This window comes from Miniopterus natalensis, chromosome 10, assembly GCF_054644295.1.
Source record: "Miniopterus natalensis isolate mMinNat1 chromosome 10, mMinNat1.hap1, whole genome shotgun sequence".
NCBI lineage: Eukaryota > Metazoa > Chordata > Mammalia > Chiroptera > Miniopteridae > Miniopterus > Miniopterus natalensis.
In genome coordinates, this window is record NC_142090.1 from 30,106,708 (window position 1) to 30,124,832 (window position 18,125).

Genomic DNA, 18,125 nt, shown 5'->3' on the forward strand with positions numbered 1-18,125 from the left:
AAATACTATGCAGCTGTAAAAAAGAAGGATCTCTTAACCTTTGGGACAGTATGGAGGGACCTGGAGAATATTATGCTAAGAGAAATAAGCCAGGCAGAGAGACAAATATCACATGATCTCACTTATACGTGGAATTTAAAGAACATAATAAACTGATGAACAAAATAGATTTGGTTACGAAGAAGTATGGAACAGACTGATGAATCTCAGAGGGAAGGTGGGGATGGATGGGTGGCAGGGTGGGTGGGGAGAGATTAACCGAAGAATTTATATACATACATGCATAACCCATGGACACAGGCAACAGTGTGGTAAAGGCCTGTGGCGGGGGGGTAGAAAGGGTCAATGGGGAAAAGATACACCTGTAATACTTTCAACAATAAGATAAATTAAAAATAAATATTTGATTTTAATTACCAGCATTGAGTACATTATGTTAGATATGTATATATTTTCTGATTTCCAAGCTCATGTGAAACTGGTTAAAAAATGGTACAATGTTCTCATGGCATTTACATTAATCACAACATCTTAGTCATAAAAATATATCTACACAATTATTCTATGTGCAGTTATTAAAAATAACTTTTTTCAGGCATATTACCACTAAAGCCATAAAACTGCTAGTATTTAAACTGTTTTTTTGTAATAAAAAATAATACGTAAGAGAAATAGCCTAAAGGTTTTCATTTAATTTACTGTTTTACACATTTGCCCTTTGTTAAGTACAAATCATAATTTTTAGTTTTATCAATGGTGAAAGTAAAATTTGATGATCCATAAATATAGAATAAATCTCATGAGGTTTACCTGTCTCGCCTTGCATTTAGAACTGAAGACTGTCCATTCACTATGGAATGATGGGTTATTGGTGATGATGCTTTGGAAGTGGTGGAGGAGGTAGTCAAGGAGGAATTGTTAGTAGTGAGGTCTAACCCTCCATGTTTAATGCCATTGTCTTCCATATTGTGAACTCCAGTTACTTCTTTCCATAACTGTTGAATCTCAGCAGGACTTAAGCCAGCTATAAAATGAAAGAAAAGCAATTAGTTATCTACAAGGGAGCACCCATATGACTGTCAGCTGATTTCTCAACAGAAACTTTGCAGGCCTGAAGGGAGTGGCAAAAAACACTCAAAGTGATGAAAAGCAAGAACCTACAACCAAGATTACCCTACCCAGCAAAGCTATCATTTAGAACTGAAGGTCAGATAAAGAGCTTCGCAGATAAGAAAAAGCTAAAGGAGTTCATCACCACCAAACCAGTATTACATGAAATGTTGGAGGGTCTTCTTTAAGAAGAAACTAATGAATAAAAGAAACTGACAAACAAAATAGACCCAGAGACATTGAAGCATGCAACAGACTGTCCTATCTCAGAGGGAAGAGGGAATGAGGGTGGTGGTCGGGGGGAGATTAACCAAAGAAGTTATATGCATAAATGTGTAATCCGTGGACACAGATAATAATGGGGTGAAGGCCTGGGGAGGGTGTGGAAGTGAAGAGGAGGGGGTCAATGGGGAAAAAATGGAATACCTGTAATACTTTCAACAATAAAAATAAATTAAAAGAAAGAAAGAAAACAAAAAGAGTCACAAGGTAAAGTTCACATAATGAGATTAGTGCTATTACTGGATTGATGCCAATAATAAAACTAATGTTACAGCGTAATTAATATACAATAATAAGTGACTTTACACCATCAGCACCACAGCTTTTCTTTTGCATAAGTTATTTGCTAAAGACTACCAATTTGGGAATAGTACTGAGAATAATAATAGTCAGAATATTGTTTATTGAGCATCTACTATATTCTGGTGCATTACATTCATAATCTCAATTAACCTCATTTAAAGTTAGAAATCACTACATTTTACAGATGAGGAAGTGGAGGCTCATATAGGTGAAATATGTTGCCTTAAATCACTAAGCTCGGAATTAATGGACAATTTAAACCTAATGGCCTGTAGCTTCTAAATTTTTGTTCTTTTTTTACTATGTTTATCTGCAACATCTAATAGAACAATGGAGGTGCTAATCAAACTACTTCCTCTCTCCCACAACCCAACGAACATCTACATCAGATGATACAGTGATGCTGATTGATCAAGAAGTATGGGAGAATGAAGTAGGGTGGAAGAGGCAAGGGAGAGTGGGGAAAGAACAGAATATGATGGTGAAGAGAGTGAGCCCTCTCACCTCTTCCCCTGAAAGTGGAAGAATCAGTGATCTAGACATAGTAGTAAGTAGACAAAAGTAACAGAGGAATTCTCACTGCTCCAACCATTCTGGTCAAATTACTCATTACAGTGGTAAGTTTAAGTTGTTATGCCCATCATTATTTCAAATACAGAGATTTACCGAAAGTTACCATTTTGGTGATTTTGGAGCCTCATTTTTAAGACATAGCCTGAGAAAAAATAGGATAACTCAGATTTCCAAAGTTGTTAAAAAAATTATTTTTCTTCTACAAAAAAATAATGGCTTAATAAAGTATTTCTATTACATACAAAATAATTTCTATATAACGATCATTACTTATAGCTTTAATTCTAGCTTCAACCATGGTTTATAAAACTTTTCTGACTATAGTTTTTTTTTAAAAGATCATTTTTTAATTTTTATCCTCATCTGAGGATATTTTTTCCATTGTTTTTGAGAGAGAGGGGAAAGGAGAGAGAGAGAGAGAAACATCAATGTGAGAGAAACACATCAATTGGTTGCCTCCACATGCACCCCAACTAGGGCTGGGGATCAAGCCTGCAACCGAGGTACAGCCAGGAATCAAACCCGGGACGCTTCAGTCCGCATGCTGACGCTTTAACCACTGAACTAGGGCTAATTGTAACTTTTTGATTACCTGCCTGTATGTTTTACCCTAAAGGCCAAACTCTATTAGTAAATCTTTTTTTGTGATAGCATCAACGTGACTTCTGCATCAAAGCTCCCACTATCTCACTACCTCTCTGCTTCACAGTCAACTCTCGCCTGGACCACTGCTGTAGCTTCCTGTCTTCCTGCTTTTACCTTGACTTCGAGTAAGTTACTCTTCATATATCAGCCAAAATTTATCTCTTTAAACGTAAATTGGTACATGGCACTTCCCAGAAAAACTCTCCAATGGCTTTCCAGAACACTTAGAAAAACAAACAAACATAAACAAAACACCTTACTGTGGCCTATGAGGTGCTGGCATTTATCACCTGCCTCTCTGTCCTCATCTATCTCTTTCTCTGCATTTCATTCTGTTATACTAGCCTTCTGCTGCTCCTCGAATGTATCAAACATTTGCTACCTTACCGGCTATCGCTCTGGCTGCTCCCATAGCCTGGGCCACTCTGGTTGGGGATGTTCTCATGGCTTTCTCCCCCACTTCACTTAAATGGTTCAAGCATCACCTCATCCCAGAGATCTTTGACCACACTGTCAACCACTGCCTCTCTGCAACCTGCTTTCTATCATTCTCTATGACCTTACCCTACTTTATTTTTCTTTTGAGTGTTTATCAATCTCTGAAACTATGTTACTTTTTCTTTAACTTATCATCACATCAATCTCCCTCCATTATAATTTAAGCTTTATAAGAATAGGAATTTCTTATTTTACCGGTATATTCCCGGGGCCTAGAACAGTGCCTGTTATGTGCCCAATAATCAGTCATTGATATCATTGATTTTAACAAACTCATGCAGTTCTTAAAGATATCTTGGTTTCCATATGGAAGTTCTTTGGCTCTTAAAGGGTATGCTATTTATGAGCATTGCTACTCTCTAAGGCCAATATCTATGAATTATAAGTGGTACTAGTTGATTCTAACAGACTAAGTGGCTAACAAAAATTTATATCTTGTCTAAGGATTCTTAGATGTTTTTAGCGATTATATCAGTGAAAGATTTTATTAATATTTAGTTTTTGAATTTTATTAATAATTTAGTTAACCTAAGTATCCGCTTACTTTTTAAAAGCAGATGTCCATTATACTAGTCATTTGTATTGAAAATTAATGGTATCATCATGATGTCACAATGATATGGCAACGAATACCAACCATGTAAGCATTTGATGAATAAATAACCATTCACTATCAAAATAATGATTCTTAATTAAAAGGAGGAGGAGATTGTTTTTAAATATTATGGATAAGGGGCAGAGAATAGATCATATCAAAAAGAAATTCCTGTTTAGCAAGAGTGGTTCTCAAAAGTGTCTGCATATTAAAATCACTTGGGGATATTTCAAAATTTCCAATGCCGGGACCAAGCTCAAACCCATTAAATCACAATTTCTAGTGGTAAGACCAAGGAATCACTAGTTTTTGAAGCTCCGCAGATGATTCCAAAGTGCAGATAATTTGAGGGGGAAAACTTTGAAGGTAAACTATCACATTGCTCATGAGACAAAGTTCTCTTTCTACAATTTGTTTGGCTCTTTTTTATAGCTACAGAACTATGAAAATGGAACTAGCCAATCAATTTTCTACCATTTTAAAAGTTTTGTGAGTTTTGCAGTTTTGATGATTTGCAAGAAATAATTTATTTTTCTGGCAGTAATATACCGAGCTCAGTATTTCCTACACTGTGTTCTGTGGAATAGTACTCTTCTAAACGCTGTCAATCTGAGAGATCTAGGAGGTCTGTGGTCTCTGTGTCTTAGACACTCAGGAGTGTCCTGATTCTTGTTAGTTAGCATGTAAAACAGTTCTGAGATGTCTAGGAACAAAGAACACTTGAGTCTCTTTTTTAACTCAGTATTTTACAAATATATTTGAGGAAAATAAAAACCCAATGAACTAATTTATTTTGGTATTAAATATCAGGCATAGGCTTAGGATTCATCAAGTGATCTTAAGCCCTGCCCTCTTCCTTGGATTGCAGGCTATCTATAACCATAACAAATTTCTCAAAGCTTACAAGTTCAAAACTAAGTGTCTGTTTATACAGTCTCGCTGACCCCAACTTCACTACTAGTTTTTTTTTTTTTTGTCTCTTTTTTATTTAACAGATACTTATATAGTGCTTCTGACATGCCAGTCACTTCTCTAAGTGCTTCATACATGATAACTAATCTAATACCCCAAACCACTATTGTTTTTGTTGTTGTTATTATTACCCTTATTTTAGAGATGACTACACTGAGGCACAGAAAAGTTAAGCGACTTGCTCTAGAGCTAATACATGCAGAGCTCCCTCACATTTTTAGGTCATTACTCACATATCCCCTTCCCAGGACTTCTCCCCTGGCCACCCTGTCTACAAGTTCAACTCCTCCCATTTCCTACTGCTACTTTATTTCTTCCTATCCTTACTTAAAATTTTTTCATCTTAGCACTTACCACTATGTATTTTACTTAATTTATTTATTGTCTGCCTTCTACAGTAAAATGTAAGCTTCTGTTGGCAGGTATTTTTGTCTGTTTTCTTCACTGAATATCTGCAGTGAGTGAAACCTCAGTGAATATTACTTAAAAGAGTTGTTCACTTGACCAGAACACATTAGTACACTAGAAAGCATAATCTGGGGATCACTGGACTAGACCATCATAAAATAATAGTAAACTTAAAATCTTAAGTGACGATTACTCAATTTTCCTTAATAACTTATTTCAGGGATATATACATGCTAGTGGTAAAAAGTTTTATAATTATGTAATTTAAAAATTTCATGACCGCACAAAATTGAGAAACCCTATTCCACTTTTTGATGATGACTTGGGCTTGTTCTCATTCACTACCAGTACCACAAATAAGCATTAAAAGGTTTGTTTTTACAGGAGTTGAACTAATCAAGAAATAAACTTCTAACCAAATTGCATATAATATCATAGATAAAGCAATTAAATAATAATTGTTTAATCTTCAAATCAGAGTTTGTAGAGTAACAACTAGGTACTAGGCACTGTGTTAAGAATTAATTAAAATTTCATAATTCATATCTAGATTATATATCCTTGAGGCACAAAAGGTTTAAAATTTCAATGATGAAACTTATTGGAAAAAATTACATTTACAGCTTTCACATTCAAAAATAAAAGGTTCTTTCAATGTTCTTTCGTTTTCTATGTCTAGTAACTAGATTTCAATATTAAATTAAAACATTTTATACATTATGATGAAAAGTAAGTTTACTGTAAATTTTTAATTCAATTCTTTACTAGTACCTTGGTTATTTTCTAGGGTTTCTTAAAATTAGAAGTAATAAAACCAATTTTTGTAAAAAATATTTATATCACCCATATATTTTATTGAACCAATTTGATATTTAGTAATTTAAATTATTGAGATAGTATCATGTACTTTTGCTTTTCATATTAAATTTTACATTTTGAAAAACTAGTATACACACATAGCCAAAATATTTAAATCACAGAAAAGGGTATGTTGCAAAATTAAATTTCTTTACCAGCTCTGACCTCTGAATCCTCAGTTCTCTCCAGAGGCAACCATTACTCCAGCCTCTGGGCTATTTTTCAGAGATCTATTTGTTCATATGTAATGTGTCAAACCTAACACATTATTGTTTTATATTTGACTAGGGGCCTACTCTAACCTTTAAATATATGTTTAATGAAGGATGCACCAAATACACATTTTAAAAATCACTATTTGGCTGACACTGAGACCAAAGGCAAACATAGCACAAAATTTTTAATTTATTTTCTGGGATACAAAAATATATTCGATATTTTAAAAATTACTCCTATGATTTTAATATTAAAATTTTTACAAGTTGTATTTTTAAAGTTTGATATTCTATTACAAAACAATAATTTCTCAGTTTTAATCACCCAGAAATTTTAATGTGGCAAAGCTGACATTCTATTTTTTAGTGTCCCTTCAAGACATAAAGAAGTGACAAACAGGTCTTGTGGCCTCAGTGAAATTATGCATGTTAGCTTATTAAATAATTTGATAACAATTAGAATTATGATATAATTTAATTTCCATCTTTCTATCATTTTTACATTTTCTCAAAAGTTAACTCAACACACTTTAATATTTTCCAATGTATTTAATAATTTATGTTAGTTTTTATACATAATATTAATAGCATTCACAGGGAACTTTGCTAAGTTTTATACTTGCTATAATAAATATTCATTTATACTTCTGCTCACTGATGGATTTTCAGCATACCCCCCCAAAATTTTTTCTTCCAAATTACAAATAGAAGAATTGCTGGTATTTGAAAGGGAATAATACGATGGTAACAATGATTCTGCATGTCACACATTGTTCATATTACTGGTTCTGTTACCCTGATTATACAGTGGTGATCTAAGTAAGCATATGATCATAGATTAAGGATAAAAAAATCAAGGATGCCAGAAGTGATGTTGAAATAGGCATTTAGCCATTTAGATTTCCATATGCAGAGAATGAAGTCAAAGTCAAATAACTGATTTTGGCCAAATGCTCATACCAAAAACAAACTTCAGCACATTCCTAACTCAGTATAATTTGATAGTATTATATATTATTTCAAAAGGTCCTATTTTCTTTATTATTCAACAGTTCTCTGGTTCCAGGCTGTTCTAGTTCTACAAATTATTAGTTCAAAATAGTGCTGACTCGATAGCCAGTATTCCCTATTTGGTCTTTTGGTAATGAAAATGTTATGCTTTAAATACTTAAGTTAAAAAATATGTAAAAAGTTAAAATGAAATGGAGTTTTTACCACATATATTTTAGTCCCTATAATCATAGTAAACCTGTGAATATATTGTGTATTGGGATACACTTACTTCTATCTTATGTCAAAAACGTATCAAAATTTAAAGTACATGCCCAATAATTTTTTTATTTTCTAACCTGTAGACAATGAAAATGTGATTCTACATAATTACAAACTGATATTTAAACTGTAATATGTATGTAGTAAATAGCTTTATATTCAGTATTTTATTTGAGATTGATTTACAAATCCATCTTTTTTTGTTTGATTTCTGTATATATACAGTCACTGTACAGATGATAATCTAATTGCTTATTTTACATTAAAATCCAATATTATCATAATACTGAAGGTAACTTTGTTTCATATTTAAAATAATTTACTTTAAAATGGTAAAATACATTTCATTACTTTAACATATAGCAAAAATGTGAGTATATTTCCTACTCTTATCAAAATTATCTGATTTGCACATACATATTTTTAATATAGTTGAAAAAAGTTTTAACTTTAAAAGCAGCCCCAGGAAGTTGTGTTAAATCATTATTGAGGATAAATACTTCAAATATGGCATATTTTCAAGAATGCAATGAGAACATTATCACTGAATATTAATCCTACTCAGTTTTCAGGTTGCTCTTATCTGTGGCTAATCAACCAACTAAAACCTGATGCAAAGTGCACTGGGAAACTATAAATAAAAATATTTAAAATATTTTTTTATTTTTCAGTAACCAGTTACTAAGGCAGAAATGATTCAGGGTTTACATTATTTAACAAATATTTCTTTACTTTCCCACACTTTAATTTTGAGATTTCAGCACAGCACTATGAAGTAAGATTTTTTACTTACTGTAGCTGATTTATCTGACAGTCTCACTATCTTTGACTGATGTTTCTCCACAGTGAAACATTTCATACTTACTCATTTAAACACTGAAAAATATGATAATGATGTTCTCCTTTTTTGTTTAAAATATAAATTTCATGCTCACACCCAGGTATGTTTTCAGATTTACTTCCTTTTCCTCAAGTTTCTCTATCCTGTGTGTTTTATCTCTCAGCTATCTTATGTAGAGTACAAAATAAAGAAAAGGGAAAAAAAAGATAATTCTATCAAAAGAAAGCTCAGAGATCAGAGAAAATTTTTTGTTTGAAAACTATTAGAATGGTTATATCATAATAAATTTCCTTGTTCACAAAGATATTTTGTATGTTGTTTTGGAAAAATATAGTTTAACAAATATGCTTTAAATAAGTTACATTTTGTTTCTATGAACATCTACTTTAAACTTCCTTGAAATGTTTGTTTGAATGGTTTTAGTCAAACAAAATCATGGTAGATCATGCTTCTCTACTGAGATTTTCATGTAATTAGATCCTAAATACAGGTTTTATTTCAATTTTACTAAAAAAAAAATCAATAATATAATTTCTTTTGCTTTTGCTTTAATGTAATTTCTACCAAAGACATCTGTGTTTACACTGAATTAGTTTATAAATTTCTTTCTTTTTTAACCTTATTTCTTCATTCATCCTCAAATTGTATTTATTTTCCTAAAGAACAATAATTTATTAATAGAACATTCATTGCTATGGTGACACCATAATTCTCTTTGGAGTGACACAGAAGGTGGGTTTATTGCCTTGTTTTTCTTTTACTATTTAAACTTTCTTGATTTCCTAGGTATGAATTAGAGGACCAGGTGAATTAGAGGATCTGAATCAAGTGATTGTATTATTTTATCGTATTATTGTATTATCAAAGTACATCTAAAGTTTCCTTGTCAGAAAAACAAATTGGAACATAGTTGACAGCTTTTTAAAGCTATAATTTACAATATATGCATAAGTAATATTATTTTAGAGAAAACAAGACCAGTTTCTTCCTGTAGTGCACGATGAGGTCCCACACAGCATAACTAAGAATGTGCCCTGTAGAAATACATAAAGACTCTTTTTTCATATGTGAAGGTTTCAATGTGAGGATTAGGAACTTCTTTTTCTGATTAGTTGTCCACAAAACTCAGCTCATTTATGTTAAATGGAGTGTTGTTAGCCTTACCACTAATCCAGTTCTCTGCAGATTTTCAGTGTGTTTAATGATGCTTGAATTTTGTTGCCCTTATAAATTATTTTCTGCCATATAACTAATAAATGCACATTTAATATCTAACAAAACACTTGAAGGCAGAGTGTAGTAAATTTCTGAGCCTCAAAAAATGTATCATGCAACCATGTTAATTGTGTTTTAATAATAAATCTGAAACTCATAAAAACAAAATTCTCAAGGTATAAAGTAGACAGGCCATGAAATGGTAGAAAGTACAACATTAAAAATGAAGTGTGTACATTATGTATGTACCTTGAGGCAGTGATTGGACAGGAAGTGCCGCCTGGCCAGGTGGAATGGAGATGAGTCCCTGACGCTGAAGGCTGAGCAGATGTTGTTGCTGCTGGAGTTGTTGCATCTGGAGAAGCTGCTGCTGGAAGACAAGCTGCTGGGCTGCCAACTGCTGTTGCTGCTGCTGCTGCTGCTGCTGCTGCTGCTAGAAAACCCAGTCCAGTCAACAGCAGAGAACATGGTCTGCACAAACAGATCTCAGACAAAGAAATGCACACTCTTCTCATTACCCAGTAAGTTTTGAAGAGCAGAATGTATGCAAATTCTAGATTGTCAGTTGCCTTTCTTTCCAATATTACATAGCAACAGTGAACTAAAGAACTAGCATTAAGAGTGTGGGACAAGGTCTAGAGAAAATATATAAGAAAGGTTCAGGCTTTTTTTTTAATTGATTTATTGCAGATTATAGTAAATTTACCTAGACTAAACGAGTAATAGTTTATAGAAACAGTCAAGTTCAACAACACTCTTTTTCCCCCAACAGAATAACTTTGGTCTTCAGAAGTCCATGAATGTGGTCTCTAGTGATCTATTAGTCAACTGGTATGTAACCTTCATAGGATAGCCCTCTTAGCTCTCTCTCTTCCTTCCTGTCATCTCTTGTTGGAATATATTAAAGGCTGAATTATGTTCAAGGCCAAAAAAGTGCCCTTATTATAAGGAAAAGTATAACTTCCAATTTTTGAGGCACTACAATACAAACCCTAGTTCTTTGGACTAAGGAGGGTATGAGAAGGAAGTCAAACTTCAGAGAAAGATAAGCTGCTGTGGAAGACCTTTTCTTTTTAGTTTGGGGAAAAGAAACTTCTGATGAGCTCACAGGAAAACAGACTGCATAATGGAGCAAGTCATGTGGATTACCCAAAGCCTCCAGAGAAATAAGGGAGCAATTTCTATTCTGTAGTTGATGGCTGTCTGAAATTCTATTCACAAATCCAAACAAAATCAAAGCCTCGGGAGGTCAAAACTGTTTCCTGGACGTTTGCATAATGGCAGCTTGAAGACAACGGCTGTGATACCTGCTGATCAATTTAACTACTTCAACATGTTTTGTTTGTATTATGTTTATATTTGATACAGTTTGCTGACAAGTGCAAGCTAGGCCTGAGAAGCCAGCTTGTCAATTTGATTTATGAGCATATCAAACTGTAACTTTCCACTCGCCACTCCAAACCTACAGTAGCAGTTCATTAATCAGAGGCCTGTGACTTTGAAATCTGTGTTCAACCAGTTTCTCTCCTAGTCTCTCAACCCCCAACAATAGGCCAAATTTGCATGCATGTTCTCTGAGCTGCAGAACTGAGAAAAATATGGTTCCCTCACCAACTTAGATTCTCCATAAATACAAGGAAATCAGTACTTTGTCCACCACATAGCTTGCACTTTGTACACTGATTCATTAGTGAACATTAGATGATAGCAGCATTGGATTGGAACTTTCAAGTTCCAAGCTACAATACAAGACAGCAAGACAGTTCTACTGTCACTGTTATTAAGCTCAGAAAAATGTATGATAATAATTTTTAAAAATGTATGATAATGCATCTTTGACAGCAAAAGCTTTGTGATAAGAAGATGTGAAACCACCTTCACTTCACCGTCCTTCCCAACCTCACACTCTTCTATACCAATGAGCAGGCCAGGTCCTACCTCTTTCACTTGCTTTCCAGGATGTTGCTGCTGCTGCTGCTGCTGCTGCTGCTGCTGCTGCTGCTGTTGCTGCTGCTGCTGCTGCTGCTGCTGTTGCTGCTGCTGCAAAAGCTGAAGATGTAACTGCTCTTGCTGTTTCTTGTAAAACTCTTGCAGTTGTTGCTGAATAAACCATTTTGACTTTAATAAATAAAGGCAAAAGTTTCATGTATTACAAATCTCCTAAACTCTTCTAGACTGGCATAAGGTAGCGTCCATTAAGATTTGCCTCACAAGAACAACAAAAAATATACATTGGATTTAAGGAGGCAGATCTACATACATATTTTTCCAAAGCAGCTCTGAAATTTTTCAATCTAGAATCCAAAAAAGCCCTAAACGAAAGGGTACAGAAAGTCTGTGTTCTACAAGGCCAGAGCTAAATAAATACCCTAAATTATGACATCTGAAGTCCCAGTAGCCTATAAAAATAAGTTATACTCTACCATTTTATGACCCAAATACATAGTTATAGAGAATCAGGTTGTTCAGTTCTGATTGGGAAAAAAATTTAATCCATTAGATATACAGAAGAATGTCAGACAGAAATATAAGCAACTGGCCTGTGGTCATCATCATACAAGATATCAAAGTAATGAAATATATAAATATTCAGGTAAATCAGAAGATTATCTTTATGTTAAGTAAGTCAATAACATAAAGTTCACTTTATATATACTTAGGTTTCCAATGATGTACTTATTAGAGTTTGTTATTTTTTTAAAAAGATATATTTTATGAGCTGATGGCTTAGCTGTTTAACTTTGTTCTAATAAGTAGATACTTCTCTTCTTAAACAAAGAACATATTTTGGGGGAAAAACTGAGATATTACTTTCCCTTTTGTAACAAAATGGCCAGTTCAGATTTCATATTTACATGAACTAAAAATAGTGCTAAAGTGTTAGGAGTTTTAAAAGTAACAATTAGCTATAAGTCTCTGGACATTTATTGGTAAGTCTACAAAGCAAATGTACCTAAGCATTTGGATATTTAAATACTGATTATTCCATGATACAATTATACCTCTCTCTGTTCTTATTCTACACTTTAATGAATCTAAAAAGACCAAGGGATCTGTTCTTATGTAGTTCTGCAATTAAAACCCTACATTTATGTTCTAGTGTACTGATAGGTTACCCCTTCAAATGAAGAATAAGTTGTCCAATATGTCCATGATGCTGTGAACATGAGGACATATCTTCTGTGCCATGCTAGAACACCAAAGCAGGTAACCCACATTACCTGCTGCAGCATGACTGCCTGCTGCTGCTGGAGAAGGGCTTGGAGCTGTTGAGGAGACAGGACTTGCTGCTGAAGGATCTGCTGCATTTGCTGAGGGGTAATTACCTGGGGAGTCATCATGGCCACTGACACAGGTACCTAGACAGAGAGAAAAAGAGAAAATGTGGTCACAAAGAATGCTAACATTTCACATCTGTATGTCATCTCTAATAAATTCCTTAGTGATGATGACCAATAATTTTATGTAAAATTTGTTATATTATCTAATTATTTAATAACAATATTAAAGGTACCAATGTTTTTATATATTAGCTTTCTAGATACATCTGATTTCATCAGATTCTATCTTTATGTTCCACACCTCTAATGTATTATACTAAGGTATTGGGGCTTTTACTAGCATAGTTAAAAATAAACAATTACAAGTCAGTGTTCTCAATACTTCATCATTGATCATCTCAAGTCACAGTGCTATAATTGAAAAGCCTTTTAGGATGGTTTAAAGGTATGATTAAAATAAATAATAAAGATTAAACAATAGGAAATAATATGCTTATAAATATGTTATCAAAGCTAGTAAAAAGAATGTATGTAAAATGTGTTTACTCATAAAACATAAGCACCATGTTCAAAATTTTACATATAAATAAAATATATTATAGTACTAGAAAAATGCATATTACTACATGAATACATGTAGTAACTCATCTACTTATATATTTCCTAGAAAATAGCTACATAGATCCTCTTGAAGAAGGAATCATAGCTTCCTCTTTAAAAATTTTATTTCAAGCTAACTAAACTTACACCAGGAAGTCCAGAAATCTAAAAATTACTCAAAGATTATTCATTGAACTGAAAAAAAGTATTTTGCTTAAAATTTTCTTTCTACCACTTCCTTTTTCTTCAATGGTTTGAGAATTAAAGAGTCAAAAAAGGAAAGGAAGTGAGGGAGAGAAAGAAAGGAGAAAGGAAGCAAGAAAAAACCAGCTTAAGAAAAGCTAGAGAGAAAGTCCTAGAGAAAGAGACAACGGATGTGCAAAGATAGGAAGAAGATGGATGGCAAGAGAGGTAAACAGGAAAACCTTCCATGAAAGTCTGAGGTATATGCTAAGTTCCAGGGCAGTTGCAGTATTTGAAGGCATTGCTTGTAGTACTAACCAACATGTCAAGCTGCCAAATTTGCAACCTTTGAGAAAGCAATCACTTTCTTTCCTAGAAAAAACAATTCACTTTTACTGTAAATAAAAGTAAGTATATATATATATATATATATATATATATATATATATATATATATATGTATAATGCTTTAGAACAAATTCTTGGAACAACATGTGTCTTTGAAAACAGAAAAAGGTTAACAGACATGGCTCACAGTTTATTATAATAGTTCCTTTTAAGGCAATTAAATTTTTTCAAATCTGGCATTTTATGTTATAAAGAAAGGAGAAATTAATCATGAAAGCAAAATTAGAGGAAAAAAGAAAAATTCAGGGTGGATTAAGTCCTCTCTCAAGAAAAATATCTTCATATTTAATATGAAGAAAGAGCTATGCCTTTTCTGTTTCATGTTGGTATCTAGAAATATGAATTAAGTAGATCTAATTTTGTGGGTGGAAGAGAATTACATATAACAAAAAGAAATCCAAAAGTGATTTTCAAAAATATTTTTGGATTTTTAAAGTACACACTGACTTACTTATAGGATACTATATTTGAATTTATCATAATGAAATACATCATGAAATACATGCTGTAAAATTAATTCATCCAAATGGTAGCCCATATGTTTAGTTGTTTAATCACTTAATGGTCAGTTTACTTAATTGTTTATTCTTTAATAGACAAATAGCCAGTCCGGGCGTGACTCAGCGGTTGAGCGTTGACCTAGGATCCAGGCGATCGCAGTTCGATTCCCGGTGGGGGCATATGCCCGTGTTGCGGGCTCCATCCCCAGTCAGGGGTGTGCAGGAGGCAGCCGATCAGTGACTCTCTCATCATTGATGTTTCTATCTCTCTCTCTCCCTCTTCTTTCCTCTCTCTGAAATCAATAATGAGATATATATATAAATATATATATATTTTAAAATAGACAAATGGAATGGTTAAAACAAACAATTTGGAAAATAAGTAACTATCTACAAAAATGGCTTTTCTTTCCATAATCATTTCCCTTATATTGTATCCAAACAACAAATAATCGAACTGAAATCAAGGGACAGAGAAAGATGGATAAATTAAACTTTAAAAAGTCTGCCTATCTATATAAATAGGTAGGTAGGTAGATAGATATTACATATATGTAGATAGCTATATACATATACATATATACATGCAGATACATATAAAGTTAATGTGATGAGAAACACATCTCTCACCTAACAACCCCTTATCATTTTTTAGCATATTGTTTTCACTTAATTATCTCTGTATCTACAACTAAAAGTACTTTATGTGTAACCCATAACAAGTGCATTTTATAAAAATATTTTATGAATAAAAGTATGTACTTCAAGTTTAGAGTCAGAGTTCAGCTTATACAGATTATATTACCCTATAGCCTATTGCTATTAGGAATGATTGGGTGTATAAGCAAATTTAAGCAAGATTTTTACCTTTGCATTCTTTAGAGTTTATTTTTTCCCTTTTGTTATGGTTGGATAATTATTTTTTAAATCTTAAATGGTTTGTATTTCCCTTGAAATTAAATGTTTATGGCATAAAAATAACCACATCACTGTCACCCTAAAATCATATGATTCACATGTACTGTGATGTTCAGGAAATTTTAAGCAGATTCTGACCTACCATCTATGACACTGTCATTTAAAACAGAAAATACATAGACATAAGATGTGTAGAAAGATAGGCAAAGTAACATATAAGTAATTGAACATTCTACTTCAGTATGATATGTACAAAAACATAAATTAATAATATATATGTAGGAAAGCACAGGTGAGCTTCTTAGGGATTTCTAATATCACAACTCAACCAATAATATTGTCTCTAAATCTATATACATAAGCTCTTCTAAAATCAAATATTTGAGGCTACTAAAAGTTTAAATTATTTTAATAAGTAGAAAATTAGTTTTCTTGCAACAAGTGTCAGTTATATGTTAGATGTAGACTGCTCAGCTTGCCTTGTTTAGAAATTAATAATTTTAAAAATGCAGAATTTCTCCATTTTTAACAAATTCATTTTAAGAGACACATTTCCTTTATTCCTTCTTAATCATTTTTGTTACTGTCCCATTGCATTTCTTTGTTACTATAAGCTACTCTAGAAATTCACTATAAAGATGAATGAAGATTAACTGAGTATATACATTTTTTTGGAGATTATGCTACTTATCAATACTTAAAAGGCAAAATCAGCATCAAATTTGAAGGTCTATGGAGAATTTGCTAAAATATACATACCTTAGCAAGTTAGGTATTAAGCTTAAGGAAGTATTTTCCTCTAGATATAAATTCTGTTCATGCAAATGTTCTAATGAGGAACCACAATTTAGATGTGTGATAGAGGAAGGGAAGAAGAAGTTACCTCAGATAATTTCTGGTGAGAAGTCAAATAAAAGTCTGACTGGGCCTAAGAAAACACGATATATCATACAGCTACCAGGTGAAAAAAGAAGAAATAATTTACTTAAATGGATGTCCTAGTGAAAAGTCGTCAAGAGTGAAGAAAGGAAAAACAGCCAACTTTGGTTGGTAGAGAACTTTTTTCTCTCTTGGTATTTACTATACTGAGAGATTTAAAAGCCCCTATAGTGATGCATCAAATAAGGGTTTAATTTACCCTATTTACTTTATGAATTGAGCATGAAACAGATGTGTTGCTCTGTGCACCAAGAAGTGCTGGATACATGAACATAAAGATAGGGTTATATATTCTGAAACGAGGGAAGAAACATTCTGAAACTTAAAATGAGTCAAAATAGTAAATGTCAAAAGCATTACCTTAGAATTGGTAAGCATTTTTAGAATTTAGATCTTAAGAAAAAATATATAAATATGTTTACATTAAGCTTCTAAGTATACTTCATTGAAAGGGTCAAAAAGTTAAGAAACAATGCAAAGATCAGGCCCCTTCTCACATGAATCTAAAGAGTTATTTTAATAGTTATGACTATTTGCTATAGTCATAACATCTTTATTTGCTATAATAAACGCATTGTCTATTTATAATCTAGTTCATCTGGAGGATTTTTGAATGTGTTGGGTTTACATATTAAGCATGTCTCTTTTTAAATTAAATTTATTGGAGTGACAATGGTGAGTATGAACATATAGGTTTCAGGTGTGGGTTTCTATGTTATAAGATATGTATATTGCTCTGTGTGCCCACTACCCAAAATCATATCTTCTCCCATAACCATATATTAAGACCCCCTTCACCCCTACCCCGTTCCCTCTGGCAACCACCACACTGCTATTTGTGCCCATGAGTTTCATAATTTAACATCCCAGTTATGTGATTGGAAAAATTCTTAGTATAGTGTCAGTCCAATTTTTTCTTCACTAAATGTGAATTGGAAAAAACTCACAATTTGTAGATGAGATTTATAGCAAAAAACATTATATTCTTGCTAAGAGGATCTGCCAACTACTGGCTCATAGACCCTTTAATTGTTTCCTTAAAATTTAAAGACAAAGGAAGTCCTGATCATCAGGCTCTAGTACTATTTAAAAAGGCATGTAACTCTGCTACAATTAACTATAGTATAACTACAAAACTAATTTTCATGTTATAGTATCTTCCTATTTTAACAGGCTATGGATAGGAAATATATGAGTGTTCATTCTTTGATAAATTTTTTTGTTCACTTATTTTCTCTCTATGCTATCTGTATCTTAGTTTATTTTAACATATGAAACTATTGTACTTCATTGCCAACCTTGGTCCAAATTCAAGCACTGGTTACATGTAAAATGTCTATCATAATAATAGCCTTTCAAAAGCTTCCTGGTTTTATGGTATTAGAAAGAACTGACAATGAATTGAGTGGCATTTGTAAGCTTTCATCATGTACTGAACAGGAGTATTTAAAGAGATCTGGGATGGACAGTGCATATTGCTATTTAATGCAAGCTTTTAGCAGCAGGAAA

At 32.8% G+C, this 18,125-nt stretch overlaps 1 protein-coding gene across 1 annotated transcript in view; it reads right to left on the reverse strand.

The window, feature by feature from the left end:
- The window catches only part of FOXP2 (forkhead box P2), a 643,835-nt gene that overhangs the window by 59,442 nt on the left and 566,268 nt on the right, over positions 1–18,125 (reverse strand). Inside the window, exons 6-9 of the mRNA XM_087821061.1 lie at positions 13,009–13,146; positions 11,726–11,887; positions 10,037–10,211; positions 811–1,024 (exon numbers count right to left, since the gene is read on the reverse strand). Coding sequence (XP_087677187.1) covers positions 811–1,024; positions 10,037–10,211; positions 11,726–11,887; positions 13,009–13,146 — 689 coding nt within the window. The remainder of the gene's footprint in view (positions 1–810; positions 1,025–10,036; positions 10,212–11,725; positions 11,888–13,008; positions 13,147–18,125) is intronic.